This window comes from Pleurodeles waltl, chromosome 7 (assembly GCF_031143425.1).
Source record: "Pleurodeles waltl isolate 20211129_DDA chromosome 7, aPleWal1.hap1.20221129, whole genome shotgun sequence".
Taxonomy (NCBI): Eukaryota; Metazoa; Chordata; class Amphibia; order Caudata; family Salamandridae; genus Pleurodeles; species Pleurodeles waltl.
In genome coordinates this window covers 1,385,147,894-1,385,167,851 of record NC_090446.1, presented here as the reverse complement: position 1 = coordinate 1,385,167,851, position 19,958 = coordinate 1,385,147,894, and the positions used below count along the sequence as shown (strand labels likewise).

Sequence of the window (19,958 nt, the reverse complement as noted above, 5' to 3'; positions counted from 1 at the left end):
GATTTGAGGCCCCCAATACAGGTTGTTGCTAATTCTCACCCCCAAATAATCTATGGAGCCTACAATACCTAGGGGGGTTCCATTATAGAAAATTGAGTATCTCTTTGTGGGGCCACAGCCCAGGGTCATAAGTTTGGTTTTGCTGTGGTTGAGTTCAAGCCCATAGTCAACACAGAATGAACTAAACTTATCCACAAGTACCTGGAGACCCATAGGAGTTCTGGAGATCAGGAGGGAATCATCAGCAAATAGCAAAATTGGAATTTTGTGGTTATTCAAGGATGGAGCATCATTTTGGCAGTTGGTAACGACTTGCACCACCTCATTGATAAACAATGTAAATAACGTTGGGGCAAGAACACAGCCCTGACGCACTCCTCTCCTAATCTCTATTTTATCGGTGAGTTCCCCCTGATTACCCCATCTAACTTGTGCAAATGTTTTTTCATGTAATCTTTTAATTAAATGCACTAAGTTTCCTGGGGTACCGATTTTATTTAATACTCCCCAAAGTTTCTCTCTTGGGACAAGATCAAATGCAGATCTCAGATCTACAAAGGCAACATAAAGTTTTTGCTTAGATAGGGTGACATACTTCCAAAATAATAATGACAGTCTGAAGACTTGGTCCATGGTATTAGTTTTAGGCCGAAAACCGGCCTGTAAGGGGGATAAAATTTGGTTGTCTTGGATCCAATCGATAAGCCTATCTAAGACTTGCTTAGCAAACGTCTTCTGAAGGATGTCAATAAGGCTGATTGGACTGTAGTTTGCAGGTGAACCTACATCACCCTTTTTATAAATCAGTATTATTTCTGCGCCACGCCAAGAATCTGGAATAGGGCTACCAGCTGCTATGGCATTAGACAGTAAATTGATGTACCATGCCCATATCTTTGGTTCTGATTTAAACAGGTCCCCTGGGATCTTATCTGGACCAGGGGCTTTTGCTGGCCTCAAAGAATTGATTGCAGCTATTGTTTCGGCTAAGGTAAAAACAATGCTCTCAGTTGAGGTAATGTTAACAGCCCAACACTCATCGTATCCAGGATCCACCGGAGCTTGCGGTGCGGGCAGAGCGTATATTCCAGAAAAATAAGACACCCATCTTTCGGGCTGTATATACATACCGATATCATCATTGCCCCTTTTTGAACTAGAGGTCAACAGCCGCCAAAAGGAACTATCATCTTTGTATTTGACTGCTGCAAGCAGCTTCTGCCATATCTCATTATCCCAGTCTTTTTTTGCTTGTTTCAGGGCATTAGCATACCTACGTCGGGCCTCTTTAATAGCCACTTGAGTAGAGTTTTTTACAGCCTTGTTTAGATTAGATCTTGCTCGCACACAGTCTTGATTATACCAATCCCTACGGGGGGTATCAGCTGGTCTCGATTTGGAAGGGGTTTCCCTATAGAAGATACCCTGTAGGGAATCCACCAATTTAATGTGGATAGACATAATAGGAATGTCAGGGGCTTCTTGATCCTCGTAATCTACGAAGAGTTTTAAAAATAATGAATATATTTCCCCAATCAAGTACGGATTGGATTCAACCTTTGGCCAACAGACCCGAGAACGTCTATGGTTCAGGTAAGGGAGTGGGACATTAGTAATCGTTGTGTGCTGGACTCTTAAGAATGCATGGTTGGTCAGTACAAGGCACAGAGGATTATGATCGCTATCCAAGCGAGATAAAATTTCCATGTCCAGTGAACTTGACCATAGCCTAATGTCCACCAGGATATAATCAATAGTGCTAAAGGAAAGCCCTCGCTTGAAAGTGATGGCTCGCTCTGAATCAGATTTAGTGCGGCCGTTACATTCTCTCAGGCCATGTTTCAGGCAAAGGGAAGACAACTGAGATGCAACACAGGAAACAGGAGAAAACACCATTTCCTTAGATTGGGGAATACCCCAATGTTCGTCCTCTTCAGTAGTCAGATTACTGATAGTATTGTCCAACACAAAGGAACAATTGAAATCGCCTGCTATGATCAAGAGATCTGAAGGGTCCAAAAGCTCTATGTAGTCCGTCAACTGGGTGAGAACCATTGATTCTGACCCACGGGGAACGGATCTTGCATAGGTATTCAGAACTATCAGCCTGAATCCGGGTCGGAAAGTAAGTTGCACACCCAGCAGATCATAAGAATTAAACTTTATCATAGAGTGGTCACATTCTAGCTTGTTGTTCAATAAAATCATTAACCCTCCTATCTGTCTTCCAAAGCCACCGGAGGCAGGTTGGGCAGCAGAAAAATAAGTTGTAAAGCCTTGTATGGATAACTGTTCTGCAGTCCAGGTTTCTTGAAAAAGACAGATATCTTGTTTGTTAATAAGGCTTACCCATTCCGTGTCATCCAACTTTGACTTAATTCCTGCTACATTCCAAGATATAATATTGATTTTAGGAGGCGTAGTTGTTAATTTGGATCTCATTAAAGAGACGGGAAGTGGAGTCCCTATAGGATGACATTTGTCATTTGCTTTTTTAGGAAGTACTATACAGGGGGTAATCAGTCAATCTGATTCAGAAAGTAAGGGGTAAGGGTTCTCAGAATTAGATGTTGCAGAATTATCTGAAGAGGGAATAACCCCGGCTACAATAGTTCCAGATGTACAACATCCTCTACATAGCGGGGCCCCAGGCGGCTGACTACTGAGTCTAAGTTTCGGTTCCCTATCTATACATAGTGTACCAGTCCGTGTGTCGAAGGCCAGGAGTTCATTAACTAGACTGCTATCATTAAAAAGAATCGAAATATAATCAAAATCCGACCCTAACTGATTATGTCTGTGTGCCTCACGTATATCAGACCGGATAACAGAAAGACAGTTCCTCTGGGAGCGAATCCAATAAATGACTTTGTTAGTTAGAGAGTCACTCGACTCTCTATTGCCCTGAGGTAGCTTTGGCACCCTAGTCAAATATATGGTGGCATCTTCCCTCCTCCTTCTTAACCTTCCCTTGATGTCACAGGTCTGCAAGAGTGACAAATGATCAGGGTGAGTGGCAGAATGGGAACTAACACAACAACTTGCTGCAGGGGGCAATCCCCCTAGATTTAACTGAGAGGTTATTGGGCAAGGAGTACCTTTGTCCCCCCCGACCAGAGATGGATCCACACTTATTTATACCTAGTTTGGAAACTCGCTCATGGGTGGAGAACATGGTCTGACAAGCAGACTTACTGTGCGTTGTGGAGCTACCATTTCTTCCCCTAGCGATGTTATGTTTAGAAGAGGATGTCAGTTTATCACCTACGGTAGGAGGACTAGGTTTTTTAGTTTCCATCAATAAATCAGAGGATGGGGCAGACTCATGTGGCACAATGCAATTACAACAAGACTTTTGATCATAGAGTCCAGCAATTTTGTTCATCAAAGATACCAACAGACACTTAACGTCATCTATTTTCTGAGAAATGATAGTCAATTGAGAAGCTTCGTTGTTGCCCATCTTTCCATCCAAAAAGTCTTTGTCGGTTCCCTCTACAAGTAGGGTTTGTGAATGTCCAGGACTTACAGAATCAGAGGACAGAACCGAAAACCTATTTGAGCAAGGAATAACAATAGGAGGTGGGGACGTGCACCTCAAACAGGGTGCACCTTCTACAGATAAACATCCATTAGTTTCCACCAAGGATGGTGAAATCTCCAAGAGTGAAGGAATTACACCCTGGAAGTGGGGAGGGGGATGTAAATCAGCCTTAACCTCTGTTCTATGCATCTGAGTTTTTTTTTTGAAGAGGTCAGGAATCTTTTTGGGAGGAATGGTATCCGGTATGGAAAGACCCGTAACAGAAGGACTCCTCAGTATAGCCTCTACCTCTTCAAACAATGAGTCGATTGTTTTAAATTGCTGTAGATTTGTATTGGGACATCCCTCCACTTTCCCAACAGAACGTTTCTTGGGTTTTTTAACCCGAGACTGGGGTACTGATACATCATCGGCCTTCCTCTTCCCCATATCGTCTATCCAATGGCCCAGCCCTGGTTCCTAGTGTCAAGTACAAATGGTGACAGGAGAGAAGGAAGCCCCTAGCAGCGAGAGGATGTAGTAGCTTGCTCCACTAGCCCCTTTGGTGCTAAGTGGAGCTCGAGATCAAGTGATACCAGACAAACTATGCAAAAGAAATTCCTAAGGCCTCTATGCCACACCAAGTATCAAAAGGACAGAACTTCGGGGGGTGGCCCAGCCCAGTCTCCTCCGGGCGATGACGGGCAAGGACGGGCCCGCCCTTGGCCCGGGCGTCGCCCGCGCGGCGGGAGCGCAACAAATGATTTAAAGGGCTCCTTGCCCTGACGTGTGGCGGCTGGCCCCTCCTCCAGTACACGAAAGCGCTACCCGCGGGAGCGCAACAAATGATTTAAAGGGCTCCTTGCCCTGACGTGTGGTGGCTGGCCCCTCCTCCAGTACACGAAAGCGCTACCCGCGGCGGCGGGAGCGCAACAAATGATTTAAAGGGCTCCTTGCCCTGACGTGTGGCGGCTGGCCCCTCCTCCAGTACACGAAAGCGCTACCCGCGGCGGCGGGAGCGCAACAAATGATTTAAAGGGCTCCTTGCCCTGACGTGTGGCGGCTGGCCCCTCCTCCAGTACACGAAAGCGCTACACGAGATCATTGACCTCCTCCAGACGCTCATTGTTGGGCAGTCTACCCTTTTGAATGCCATCCAGGGCGTAGAAAGGGAGGTGCATCGGAGCAATGCATACCTGGAGGGCATTCATTCGGGTCAGGCTGCCCATCAGCGATCGTTCAACGCTCTGGCCTCAGCACTGACGGCAGCAATTGTCCCTGTGTCTAGCCTCCCCCCTCCAACTTCCTCAACCCAGTCCCACTCCCCTGTTCCTCTGCCTATCCCAGACACACCTACAGACCAGCCTGCACACACCTCAACACCCAAGGGCAGCTCATCCAGACATAAGCACCACAGATCACACAAGCATTCACCCAAGCAACATCCACATGCAGACATGCCAACAGCCACTGCCTCCTCTGTGTCCCCCCTCCTCCTCGTCTCCCTCCTCCCTCCCTGTGACGTCTCCACTCACACCTGCATGCACACCACCATCAGCCAGCACGTCCATCACCACCACACCCACCAGAACAGTCCGCACACGTGCAGTCACCACCCCCACTGCCATTTACACGTCCCCTGTGTCCTCTCCCAGTGTGTCTGTCACCCCCTCTTCCAAACCACACAAACGCAGGCAGTCACCCACCCAACAGCCATCCACCTCACGACAGCCTCCAGCACAAGCACCTGCACCCAAAGACACCAGACTTCACTCTCCTACAACCACATCCTCGTCCTCCACTCCCATACCCACTACAACTACCCGTCCCTGTCTTTCTAAATTGATTTTCCTTTCCAACCTTGACCTCTTTCCAACAACTGACCCACCCCCTCCATCTCATAAGACTCCAATCAGCACCTCAGCCACCACAAGCCCTGCACCTACTAGGACCATCGTTCAGGGCTATTGGAGTCCACCAGCTCCTAGGGCAGGAACATCGGCCAGCAGCAAGGGGACAGCCAGCCCACCCCCTGGGAAAAGAACCAAAAAAGGGAAGGGCCGGCACGACAGGCCTGTGACGGCTGCCCCCAAGGACACCACCCTTGCACCGTCACCTGGCCCATCCACAAAGGGAGGCAAGGGCCCCAGAGTTTCTGCCAAGGAGGGCAAGGGCAGCAGGGCGGACAAGTCCGGCAGCAGGCGAGCTGCCCAGGAGGGCCCCACCAGCCCCATTGGGGGTGTGACGGAGGACACCCACGGGCCCAGGACTCCAGCACAGGAGGGCAATTATTGGCTAGATCTGGTTCCCTAGGAACACAAGACAAGCACCGCTGAACAGGGCCCGCCGTGAGAAGCACCGCTGAACAGGGCCCCGCCGTGAGAAGCACCGCTGAACAGGGCCCCGCCGTGAGAAGCACCGCTGAACAGGGCCCCGCCGTGACAAGCACCGCTGAACAGGGCCCCGCCGTGACAAGCACCGCTGAACAGGGCCCCGCCGTGACAAGCACCGCTGAACAGGGCCCCGGCGTGAGAAGCACCGCTGAACAGGGCCCCGCCGTGAGAAGCACCGCTGAACAGGGCTCCGCTGGGCATCGCCGTCTCTGAACTGCTCCGCTGGGCCCTTCCTGTCAAGCACCGCTCCGCTGGGCACCGCCGTCTCTGAACTGCTCCGCTGGGCCCTTCCTGTCAAGCACCGCTCCGCTGGGCACCGCCGTCTCTGAACTGCTCCGCTGGGCCCTTCCTGTCAAGCACCGCTCTGCTGGGCACCGCCGTCTCTGAACTGCTCCGCTGGGCCCTTCATCTCAAGCACCGCTCCGCTGGGCACCGCCGTCTCTGAACTGCTCCGCTGGGCCCTTCCTGTCAAGCACCGCTCCCCTGGGCACCGCCGTCTCTGAACTGCTCTGCTGGGCCCTTCCTGTCAAGCACCGCTCCGCTGGGCACCGCCGTCTCTGAACTGCTCCGCTGGGCCCTTCATCTCAAGCACCACTCCGCTGGGCACCGCCGTCTCTGAACTGCTCCGCTGGGCCCTTCATCTCAAGCACCGCTGGCCCTTTGGCAGGGCCGGATCTGTGTCGGGCAGGGCTTCACGAAGCACTCTGGCCAACATGCCTCCTCCATAACCAGTGGAGTCTGTAATCCACCTGATGGACTGTGGATTTGCACTCCCCCGGATGGTACAGTGGGCAATCCACCCACTGTAGAGACTTGGAAAACTGTGGCTTTGCACTCCCCAGGATGGTACAATGGGCAATCCACCCACTGTAGAGACTTGAGAGACTGTGGCTTTGCACTCCCCAGGATGGTACAGTGGGCATGGAGGCCCCTCGTGGATCTGGCGTCGTGGACTCATGTGGCTGAGGTGCCCTCCCTTCCCTTCCCTTCCCCCTGAGGTGCCTGTGGTTTTATTATCTGATGCCCCAGCAGTGTTCTCTCCAATGGAATCGGGTCTCATGTGTGGGCTTTGCCCATGTGTTTATGCACATTGGCCCACGAACAATGGAATGTAGCCAATATGTGCCGGACTTTTGGACTATGTATATATTGTTCATGTTGTAATATATTTATTTGATAAATTTCATATTTCACTTAAGTTCAAATATGCTTTCATATACTTCAATTTTGATGAACATTTTCTTTTGTCTTTGCATTATTCCAGGGGGTTTGGGGGGTGTCACTCTGACTTGTTGCTCTGCATTGGTGTGTAGGGATTTTGGGGGGGGGGGGGGAAGGGGGTGGGGGTGTGTCGCGTATGTGTGTGCCCGTAACCTTTTCTCCTCCCCCCTCCCCTGTGTCGTAGGTGCAGTAATTACCGTTGTCTTCTGCGCCGCTGTTCGTGCTCCTGGTAGAGGAGCAGGAAGACAATGGCTGGTAGGATGTTTAATTCGGGTTCCATGCTGTCCAGATTCCTCGTGGAGTGTGTATAGGTGAGCGTTTTCCCGTTCGTAGTCTGTTTCCGCTGTGTTTTTATCGGCTGGCGCCCGCCCCGGAGAAGGTGGCGGATTGGTGGGTCGTGATAGTGTGGGCGGTACATTGTCTGCCGTCTGTCTGTTGGTGGTGACCGCCGCGCTGTTTGTTTGTCCCGCCGTGGCGGTCGGAGTGTTAAAGTGGCGGCCTGTGTTGGCGGTTCCCGCCAGGGTCAGAATTCCATTTTTATTACCGCCTGCCTGTTGGCGGCTTGGCCGCCGCTTTAACACCGACCGCCAGGGTTGGAATGACCCCCTAAGTCCTTGAGCAGACCTGCCTCAATTTGTGCTGGACTCGCTGATGTCGCGATTATCTTCCATGGGGCGCGAGTCTCTGGAAGTGGATGTTACATGTGATGAACTATGCGCAGCCACAGTGAAATTGCAGGTGGATAAGGAACCAGGACCTAATAGCTTTCTGTCAGAATTCTGGCACCTGGTTTGGCCTCAGATAGGTTCTTTGAAGCGGAAAGCCTTTAAAAAGGCTGTAAAGCTAGGTGAGCTGTCGACAGACCGCAGAATGGGCGAAATCACTGAGATTTCAAAGCCGGTTACAGAGGGCACCGACTGCAAAGACTATAGGCTGATCTCCTTATTGAACTCAGAGGTAAAAATCTGGGCCAAAATGTTGGCCACCCAGTTTGTGGGGGTCCACCCAGATCAGTCTGGGTTTATCCCCCACTTCGCTACTCACATAATCTAAGAGGAGTGCACAATGCCATTGAACTGAGCAAGACCTACCAGTTCATAGTGCCCTGCTCTCAACTGGTTTTTGGAAGGGCTTCGACTCAGTAGATTGGGTATATCTGTTTTCTCTTCTGCCTCTTTTGGGGTTCAGGCTGAAATTAGTTGGTTACGTGCGCCTGCTCTACACTAATCTTATGGCCATAGTGCATGTTGGGGGGGCAACCTCAGGCTGGTTCCCAATAGACAGAGGCACCCGTCAGGGTTGCACTTTATACCCCTTGCTGTTTAGTCTAGCCATCAAACCCCTGGCAGCATAGGGTAGATGCATTGTTCAGAGGCTTCCAGTGGTCTCCTGAGTTGAGAGACAGAATTTCCCTTTACACCGACGACATCCTGATGTTCTTGGAGGACCCAGAGACATCGGGTTCCACAGCTCTCCAAATTCTGCAAATCTTCAGATCATATTCAGACCTTCGCATGAACACTACTAAGTCCTTGATTTACCTTATTACCTCTGTCCAACAGACATTCCGTGGGCGCTGGGGATACCGATACTCTCCTTGGGGTTTAAATACCTGTGGGTATACATTACAGATAACATATCACAGTCCTATCAACGTAACCTTCTGCCCCAACTGGAGGGCTTTGCGAGAGACGTAAGGTTCTGGTCCACTCTCTCTAATCCCTTCTATTGTGTTCTGCCATCTTCAAGATTGTCTTTCTTCTGTGCTTCCTTTACCAACTCCAAAATCACCCTTTCCAGTGGAATGGGCTTCCTTCACCAAGGTAAATGCACTACTTAAAATGCTGTTGTGGGAAGGGGGTCCATCGAGTAGCCCTGGGGAATGTTGCCAGCCGGTCTTTGAGGGAGGGATATCTACTCCTGACATTCCTTTGTACTATAGGGCGGCGCACCTACTCATGGTAAATGAGTGGTGGTTTGAGGGCGTAGATGACCCGGCATAAGCGTCAGAGTGATGGGCAATGGGTTGTTGTAATCCCCACATATACTTTACGGCGGCATCATTCCGAAGGCCCTCCTGCCCCCACCACGAGTGGCTTTTGGGGTCTGGAATGTGGTTATGAAATCCATTGGGAGGGATTGGGCAGGTGAAGTTGGAGACTCTGTTGTGGCCAGGGCACCAGACTCCCATTCGCGGCTTTTCTGCCTGGGATACAATAGGCATATCCGTACTGGGCGATATGATGCACAACGAGATGTTAAAGTTCTTCCAGAATCTACGAGTACGATATGCACGAACGTAGTTTTTCCGACACCTCCAGCTCTGCTACGTGCTTCTGCCGATCATACAGTTGGAGGTCATCCCGAGTACTCCCCTCTAGAAGCGATCCTCAAGGGGACATACCTCATGCATTCTGGCATGACCCCAGTGATCACTTCTGGAATGGATTCCTGGAAAGCTTGGAGTGAGTGATTGAGTGTTGGGTTAGAGCATTCCTGGAAATTCCATACTTATCCTTATGCACATCTCAAACAATTTAGGGGGCAATCAGTACCAAAGAGCACTGCTCTGGCTGGATTTGATTGTGGCTAAACTAGATATTGTGCGTGCTTGGAAGGAGGTGGTGGCTTCCCCATAGATACACAGGCTAAGGGTAGGGACTACTGCATGGGATTGGAATGCCTAGTTTACCTGGTAAGGGGATGCCCCAGGAACACTACAAACTTTGGAAGGAATAGGTTGGATACGGGGGTATACAGTTGGAACCCTTCACAGTCATGGTCTGCTCTCTGGGATACACACTCATGCAGACCTGAAACATACGAATCTCACGCAGGGTGAGGTCCCCAGAGGCTGCTGTGTAGCCTAGGGCTGTGGTGCCATGTCTTCCTTCTTTATTCTTTAATGGTTCAGTTGTCATGTCATATATGATGATGTCTCTTGTGCCCTTGTGCTGCATACTGTGTGCCACTTCTGGGAACTGTTTGTTTAAACCAATAAAAAAGATTATTTGAAAAAAGAAAAAAAAAAGAATGCCTTGCGAAATGGCGCACTTACGTCTTCCTTTTTACCAAAGCTTTTCTTTCATCAGTGGTGCTGTTCCAGGGATAAAATCCGAGCAGAAACTTCCAGACTTCCTTTCGGACCCCTGCACTAAGGCCCTGAGAAAAAAAAAAAAATATTCAGTTTTGCCACACTAAACTGCTAACTAGCTAATCCTAAAGAAGCACATCTGTGAACTGCAATAGCACAAGCACTCTGAACCTAAAAAACATATGTATGGATAGTCACACTCAGACCAAAAGCACTTCATTACAAAGCAGCTGGGCTCAACCTTTGAGCAGCTTGTTACCGACTAGCCGCAGTTACTTCCAGATAAAAACAGTCCTAAACCGCTATCCAAAGCTTCTGAGCAGCAAATCCAATGCACGGTATATTTACTGAGCAGCTACGCAGGTCCAGAGGTGCACTTAACTATCCTCTGTGCTCCTAAACATCTACACTCATCGGGAACTACACATACTCGAGGCAACTGTACTTAAATGATGTGTGCCACATTGATAGGCCGCTACAAGAGAACCAGGCCAGCTCATTCATGAGTTGTCATGTCCATTTCCAAAGAGGCACAGTCCAAAGCTGTGTTCTGTTCTAGAGATGCAGTCTTGAACTTGAAAACAACGATATTCAGAATACAAATCTTAAATCCACACCAAATAGAGTGCAATATCTCAAACCAATGATAAGCGTTTTATAAAAGTAATACTCATAAGTATGATCACTATGTAGTTATGAACAAAAGGTACATACAAAGCGTTTATAAAAAAAAAATATAAATCCATTTCAGAATTAATTTGGTCCTTTCATTCAAACTGTTATGTTAGTAATTCTTCATTGCTTTTACTACTAAAGTAGACTAAAGGAGCAGAAAAAAATATTTGTTCTGGTTTAATTGATTTGACATATTGTACGCTATATTTTATGTAGAAGGAACAGCAAACTATTATCTGAAAGGAGAGGATGTAATAGGACCAAAATGTATCTCTCACAAAGGAATTATATTTGTAACTAATAGACAGCATATAGAAAATATGAACAACTTAACACACCGTAATTAAAATGTTTAGCTCTGGCAAATATTCCATTACCGAAGACTCTGAAGCCTAATTTGTGAGACAGGAGAGCTTTTAACATTCTAAACTGCACACAGTGTCCCCAAGGCTGTTCTTTAAAATGTATATGCTTTGTTAGGCTTTTTGGAAAATTTCCTGAGCAACTATTTCAGTCTAAGAGAGGTGCACTGCCAAGCTACTACTCTCGGTTTGTAAACAGCACATTCTTATGCAACCGCACTCAATTCATCAGCAGTATATTCTCCCAGTTCAGCAACTGGGAACATGTATTAACCAGTAAATTCCCACAGCAGTACACTCCTGGACAACTATGTTAATTTCAGAGAAACATAGTCCTAAAGAGCCACAATAATGTCTTAAGTAGCTCATTCCTAGCAGCTATGACAGCTCTTTGGCACCTTAATGAATAACTCCACATAGTTCTCTAGCAGCACACTGATCCTCTACGTTACGATTTTTGAACAGCACATTATGAGCAGTACTTACCCCTCTAAATATTTTCTTCTTTAGCTCATCCACGTCCTTCACTCTGCCTTCAGGGTCCAAGTGCTCTTCCCACTCCTTCTCGGTCACTGGCTTCTGCCGCAGCACATGAGGCCGTTCGCCCAGTTCGGCTTGCTACAACACATAAAGGGACATATTAGTGCATGGCATGTATCGGTCAAGACCTCCAGTTGAGGCTAAGTGGCATAAAAGGAAGGCTCCAATACAAGAAATGTGCTGTATTCCATCCAGAGTGAAAAACAGCACCCCAATGCCTGAAACCAGTCCCATAAAAAAATAGCCAATACAATTCATAAGACAAAAATAATGTTTGGGAATTAGGATAAAATAAAGAATGCAACTAGATGCAGCACCTCCAGGCAGTGACCATTTTTATTGCCTACTCTGTAAGAGAGCGAGGTTAGGTTACTGGCTACAGCATGGTGGGGTAGAATTGTCAAGCACTCCAGAAAGCACTGATCAACTTGCAGGAATACTTGCAGTGATGGCCTTCACAGAGAGATTAAAGTAATCTCACCAAGCGGTCCTCAGGGAAGGTGCAGTTCAGCTTGATCAGCCCACAAATGTGTTTACTGGCATATGCTTATAAGTATGTAATCAGAGCTCTCAGAACCAACATAAGTTTCCTGTGATCTTTTTTCATAGATAGACACACGTTTTCTGAGTAACATTAAGTCGCCATTGTTTTTCAATGATATTACATCGGACACAACCCAACAAGCTAAAGACTGTGAATTAAAACACTAATCAGCCCATGGGACATCAAAAAGAGACATAATCAACCTATTGATGCACAATCAGAGGTAGAAAAAAAGATGATCAAAGAGGCTCACTATATATAACGAGACCTCAAACATGGCAAGAAAAACAGGAATAAGTGAATCACAGATCTGTGGGGTCCCGAAGCAGCACAACAATAAACATGGTCACCGAACCATGTGAACTTAAGCAGATCACGACCTGAAATAAGTGAATGGTCAACAAGGTATTATTTCACACAAAATCAAACAGGAACAATAATAACATATTTTGGTTCACATTGCTAAAAACAGGTTGGATCATAAGGTAATCATACCACATTGACCTTAAACAAGCGTAAACTAAATCAGGAAAAAAACCTTTGGGGCTGTTCATCAACTGACCCAAACAGGCGAAGTCTCAAAAGGATTATTTTCTGACATGATCAGAAATGGGAGGGATCAGTGGCATTATTAGCTTTCAACTCACATAAGCACACCTTTCACCCTGCGGTTACATGGCTGCACTGTTCATTGTGCACGCACAGGGATACACAGTTAACCCTTCCAATGCTGGAGAACTGGAGATATAGGTAAGTAATTTTTTCTCCAAAATTGGATCCTTCGTATATTTGCATGGCTAAATCAGCATACTAAGTATTATAAACTCTAAAATATAACAAACATGGAAAGCAGAGGTGGAAAGCAGGCTCACCTTTATTGAAACTTGTTTCCGAGGACTATCTGTTCCACTGCTGCATCTGCTTCTATGTCCACATCAAGGCAGCAGTGATTCGTGAACATGTGCCCACTCATCTAGGAGGCTGCAGGGCAGATATCTCAGAGGGGACCACTAGCATAAAGTGCTGCAGTTGACGCACTGTTTTAGGTAGAATATGCCCTTAGGACTAGACGCATGGCCTTGGTGTGACAAAAGGTAATGCAGGTTGAGAGCCAACTTCCGCAGCTTGGAAGATGTACCTCTACTTGGCTGCCCAAAAGACACAAATGATCTGATGAGTATACATCTTTTGTTCTATCGATGTAGAACCTGAACATCTATGTAGGTCCAATAAACATAATGACCTTTCTGCTGAAGTAGATGGGTTTTGGAAAAAAGATCACTGATTGACGGGTTCAGTCAAGTAAAAGTCAGTAGGAACCTTAGCCTGGGATTGTTTCTCAGGATGACTTAGTCCTCTGGAGGAACGCCTGCAGGCCTAATCGTATGGCCCGGAGCTCAATACATTGATATGAAACATCTTTTCTGCTTATGACCAGATGCCTCTGGTTCAATATTTTTGAAGATGAGCTTCCCAGCCATTAGTACAATTATTTCTGTTACAGTTTGGAAGGAGTATGCTGCTCAGCCTGTAAGCATCTATTCATAGCAGCTATTGCTGCTGATTCATATGCTATGCACACTCCTGCCACCTAATGTTGGGCTCGGACTTTACAAGTTATTTTTCCCTCTAAGAAGTCTTTTAGCGGGTGATACGACAAAGTCTCCACCTCCTCGAGGCAATGCATGTAGGAAAGTGCCCCTTTTGACATGGTCACCCCTACTTTTTCCCAAAGGTGCTGAGGTTTTTCGACTAAAAGGTACAATGGGTTTCAGCTAACCAGCACCCCAATGCCAGTGTTCTTTGCCTAAAAACAAGGTAAAAGGTCTAATTGTGTACAATTTACACACACTTTAGAACCCTAAGGCCTTAGTAAATGGTACCCCTGGTACCAAGGGCCTGGGTACTAAAGAGGGGCCCTCAGGGCTGCAGCATGTATTATGCCACCCTAAGGGACCCCCACACAAATTGCATGCAGACTTCCCCTTCAGGCTGCGTGACATGGTGCAAGCCACGTGTGAAAATACAACATGGTATGATCACTGTGTGTCATGCCAAAGTCACTGCAAAAATGTATGTTATTCACCCTACAGCAGGCCTTAGAGCCCTAAAGCAGGATGCATTATATTTTATGTGAGAACATTCCTGCATGAGCATATAAGACTCTGTGATGTCTAGTTTTATTACTAGATATTGCAAGCGAACAGGGAAGCCATCTTAAGGTATATATTGGTTACTATGAGTTACCCAGTTACATGATGGCTTCATTGAAACCTAAGGTGTTTGGTATCAAACATCTTGTCTTAATAAATCCATACTGATACCAGCATTGGATTTATTATGACATGCACCTAGAGGGCACCTTAGAGGTGCCCCCTGAAACCTACTAGTCCTCTAGTGTGTTGGCTGACTGTTATTGACAAGCCTGACACCACTGACATGTTTCTGACCCCCTAGAGTTGAGAGACCATGCACTCTGAAGCCAGAAACAATGCTTGCTTGGGAAGACGTAGTTCACATCTCTTCCAACAGGATGGCTAGCGAATCTGCATACTAAGGCCAGGGACTTCAAAGTCCCTGCCGACTTTGATACGTGACCCAGGCTTTCCCCAGGCCTGACAGATGCCACCCCCTGCCCTGAAGCCCATTTGGCACCAGGACGGGGGGAAATTAGCTATGCAAGTAGGCGTGTTGCAATACGAGGCTAGTCACACCACTAAGGTGGGCTGCCTGATGCGCTCCACGAATGAAGGGTTCCACCATCTTGCCTTTGGTGGAATTGGAACTCTGGGATAGGGTTATGTCCACTCCTCACAGCAAGGGAGGATGTAGTCAACTCAGGGGTAAATAGCCCATTGGGTACTACCCTACGCTCCCCTAAATGCCCCTAAATTGAGTATTTGGGTGGCCCCTTTGACACCAGGAACTCTGATTCGACTGACTAAAGAAGAAGTAGGACCAGGAAGAGCTGACCAGCGTGAGAACTGTGAACCAGGTTTGGATTTCTGGTGTCAAACCCTGCCCCCCTGCTACTGCCCCGACAATCGCCCAGGCCTGACTTGTCCTGCAGCTGTGCATCTTTCAAAGCCTTGGAAGGCTGCTAGCACCTTACCAAAAAGCCAGCATCTCTCTTGGAGTGGGGAAGTCATTTCCCTAAAAACCTGCAGGCACCAACCACAAAGGCCGGTCCACCGTTCTGCTGACCACCTTACCCACTGATGCATCAGTCACCCAGGAGGAGATCACCATGCGCCATAAAGACAGAGCCGTCTCCCCATCAAGTTTGGAGACACCAAGCCCCCCTAGAGTCTACCTGCACTGATTCCCGGAGTACCGGAGCAGTTGCAAGCACCAAGGCTTGCTTCTGTCTGGACCAGATACCACCACCTTTAAAGCTGACCTGCCCACTGAGGGACGACGGAACAGATGAAACTGACCACCAGTGGCCCTGCTGTTTGCTTTTCTTCCCCCTCTGCAGGTCTAACCAAGAACTACGGGCATCTTTAACACACAGGGACAGCCTAACAAAACCCTGTTCACTCGAGCTCCCCGGTCTGGGTCCATGACCACCAACTGTGCCCCTGTACTCCCAGGACCCCTGCAAACCGAGCCCACACCCCCCACTGGGAGCTCCCAGACTTCTCCCCAAGCCGCCCTCTGCAGCCCATTTCTGGGTGGCCCCCTCTCTTCGCCAACTGTGCAGTGTGCAAAGGCTACCGGCCTGTCCAGCACCTCAGCAGCCGGACAAATCAGGACAAGTAAACCTGAACTGCTGGTGGTTCTCATTACCTTGGCCCACTAGCACACTTATTCCTAAAGGGAACTCCTTAAATATGACTGAAGTACCTGTATGCAGTACATGTCTAGCAGAATCTAGTTTCTATAAAAAAGCATTTTTTTACTTGCCTACATTTTTGGCGCAGCTTGACAAAACTTCACAAAATATTCCCAAAAAAATTGACACTCACGTCAGCTGCTGTATGGAAAGTTTCGGGGTAAACCATCAAGCAGGGGCCAGAGAAAAAGGGAGAGGGTGCAAAAGAGGTGTGTTTCTAATGTTAATTCCCATGGGGATTTTGAACAGGTCTACAGCCCGAATCACTGGACAGAATTACACCAAATTTGGCAGAAAGGTAGCTCTTGGTCCAGAATCGCCCTTTTTGTTATTTGGTGTAAATCAGTTCAGTAGTTTTCGAAATATTAAAGAAAAACAAATTTGTGTATATATATGGAACGACTAATGCCACGAACAGATGTACACTTGGTAAGTGACATTTTCCGTTCGGTGGCATGTGTAGCTGCAGATACACATGCTGTGCATAGACTAGTAAGCAGTTATCTCCCCAAAAGCGGTGGTTCAGCCTGTAGGAGTTGAAGTTGTCTGAAACAATGTTCGTAGTACTGCTTGGCCTACTGTGGCTTGCTGTGTTGTTAGCACGTCTACACAGTAGTGTTTGGTAAATGTATGCGGCGTAGACCATGTAGCTGCCTTACATATTTCCGTCATTGGAATATTTCCTAGAAAGGCCATGGTAGCACCTTTCTTTCTGGTTGAGTGTGCCCTTGGTGTAATAGGCAGTTCTCTTTTAGCTTTAAGATAACAGGTTTGAATGCACTTAACTATCCATCTAGCAATGCCTTGCTTCGAAATTGGATTTCCTGTATGAGGTTTTTGGAAAGCAATAAATAATTGTTTTGTTTTGCGAACTAGTTTTGTTCTGTCAATGTAGTACATTAACGCTCTTTTGATGTCCAATGTATGTAGTGCTCTTTCCGCTACAGAGTCTGGCTGTGGGAAGAACACTGGTAATTCTACAGTTTGATTTAAGTGGAATGGTGATATGACTTTTGGTAAAAATTTAGGATTTGTTCGTAGAACTACTTTATGCTTGTGTATCTGAATAAATGGTTCTTGTATGGTAAATGCTTGAATCTCACTTACTCTTCTTAAAGATGTGATGGCAATTAAAAATGCAACTTTCCATGTTAAGTATTGCATTTCACAAGAGTGCATGGGCTCAAAAGGTGGACCCATGTGTCGTGTTAAGACAATGTTAAGGTTCCATGAAGGAACTGGTGGTGTTCTTGGTGGTATAATTCTCTTTAGACCTTCCATAAATGCTTTTATGACTGGTATTCTAAATAGAGAAGTTGAGTGCGTAATTTGCAGGTAAGCTGAAATTGCTGTAAGATGTATTTTAATGGAAGAGAAAGCTAGCTTTGATTTTTGCAAATGTAGTAAGTATCCTACGATGTCTTTGGCAGATGAGTGTAAGGGTTGAATTTGATTGTTGTGGCAGTAATATACAAATCTTTTCCACTTATTTGCATAGCAATGTCTAGTGGTAGGTTTCCTAGCTTGTTTTATGACCTCCATACATTCCTGTGTAAGGTCTAAATGTCCGAACTCTAGGACTTCAGGAGCCAGATTGCTAGATTCAGCGATGCTGGATTTGGGTGCCTGATCTGTTGTTTGTGTTGCGTTAACAGATCTGGTATGTTTGGTAGCTTGACATGAGGCACTACTGAGAGGTCTAGTAGTGTTGTGTACCAAGGTTGCCTTGCCCATGTTGGTGCTATTAGTATGAGTTTGAGTTTGTTTTGACTCAGCTTGTTTACTAGATATGGAAGGAGTGGGAGAGGGGGAAAAGCGTAAGCAAATATCCCTGACAAACTCATCCATAACGCATTGCCCTGAGACTGATCTTGTGGGTACCTGGATGCGAAGTTTTGTCATTTTGCGTTTTCCTTTGTTGCAAATACAGTAGATCTATTTGTGGCGTTCCCCAACTTTGGAAGTAAGTATTCAGTATTTGGGGGTGAATCTCCCATTCGTGGATCTGTTGGTGATCCCGAGAAAGATTGTCCGCTAGCTGGTTCTGAATTCCTGGAATAAATTGTGCTATTAGGCGAATGTGGTTGTGAATCGCCCAATGCCATATTTTCTGTGCCAGGAGACACAACTGTGTTGAGTGTGTGCCTCCTTGTTTGTTTAGGTAATACATCGTTGTCATGTTGTCTGTTTTGACAAGGATGTGTTTATAGCTTATCATGGGTTGAAATGCTTTCAGCGCTAGAAATACTGCCAATAGTTCTAAGTGATTTATGTGAAAGTGTTTTTGGTGAGTGTCCCATTGTCCTTGGATGCTGTACTGATTGAGGTGTGCTCCCCACCCTATCATGAATGCATCTGTTGTTATTACGTATTGTGGCACTGGGTCTTGGAAAGGCCGCCCCTGGTTTAAATTTATACTGTTCCACCATTGAAGCGAGGTGTATGTTTGGCGGTCTACCAACACCAGATCTAGAATTTGACCCTGTGCCTGTGACCACTGTGATGCTAGGCACTGTTGTAAGGGCCGCATGTGCAACCTTGCATTTGGGACAATGGCTATGCATGAGGACATCATGCCTAGGAGTTTTCTTACCTTTTTGACTTGTATTTTTTTATTTGGATACATGGCCTGTATTACATTGTGAAATGCCTGAACCCTTTGTGGGCTTGGCGTGGCAATCCCTTTTGCTGTGTTGATTGTCGCTCCTAAGTATTGCTGTGTTTGACGCGGCAGAAGGTGTGACTTTGTGTAGTTGAATGAGAAACCTAGTTTGTGGAGGGTTTGTATGACATACTTTGTGTGTTGTGAACACCGTTCTAGCGTGTTTGTTTTGATTAACCAATCGTCTAGGTACGGGAACACATGTATTTGCTGCCTTCTGATATGTGCAGCTACGACTGCTAGGCATTTTGTAAAAACTCTTGGCGCAGTTGTTATTCCGAACGGCAACACCTTGAATTGGTAGTGTACTCCTTGGAATACAAACCTTAAGAACTTTCTGTGTGAAGGATGTATCGGTATATGGAAATATGCATCCTTTAGGTCTAGTGTTGTCATGTAGTCTTGTTGTTTGAGCAGTGGGATTACGTCTCGTAATGTCACCATGTGAAAGTGATCTGATTTGATGTAGGTATTTAATGTTCTGAGATCTAATATAGGTCTCAGACTCTTGTCTTTTTGGGGTATGAGAAAGTACAGAGAGTAAACTCCTGTTCCTTTCTGTTGGTTTGGTACTAATTCTATTGCTTCTTTTTGTAGCAACGCCTGAACTTCTAGTCCTAGAAGATCTATATGTTGTTTTGACATATTGTGTGTTTTCGGTGGGACGTTTGGAGGGAATTTGAGAAATTCTATGCAATAACCATGCTGGATAATTGCCAGGACCCAAGTATCTGTTGTTATTTCCTCCCAATGTTTGTAGAACTTGCTTAGTCTCCCCCCCACAGGTGTTATGTGTTGGGGATGTGTGACTTGTAAGTCACTGCTTATTTTGAGGAGTTTTGGGACTTTGGAACTTTCCTCTATTTTTTTGGAACTGTCCCCCTCTATATTGTCCCCGAAAACTTCCACGCAGATATTGGCTCTGAGAAGTGGGCCTTGTTTGTGAGGTCGTGGGTTCTGTGCTTTGCCCTCGAAACCCCCCTCGAAACTGTGTATTTCGAAATGTGCCTCTGCTCTGTGGGGAGTAGAGTGCGCCCATGGCTTTGGCCGTGTCAGTGTCCTTCTTAAGTTTTTCGATAGCAGTGTCCACCTCCGGCCCAAACAACTGC

At 46.8% G+C, this 19,958-nt stretch overlaps 1 protein-coding gene across 3 annotated transcripts in view; it reads right to left on the bottom strand.

The window, feature by feature from the left end:
- TBC1D17 (TBC1 domain family member 17) overlaps nt 1-19,958 on the bottom strand; it is a 416,105-nt gene that overhangs the window by 222,760 nt on the left and 173,387 nt on the right. For all 3 annotated transcript variants that reach the window (XM_069200945.1, XM_069200946.1, XM_069200947.1), the window contains 2 exons: nt 11,755-11,886; nt 10,196-10,299 (listed from right to left, as the gene is read on the bottom strand). In XM_069200945.1, the coding sequence (XP_069057046.1) occupies nt 10,196-10,299; nt 11,755-11,886 (236 nt within the window). The remainder of the gene's footprint in view (nt 1-10,195; nt 10,300-11,754; nt 11,887-19,958) is intronic.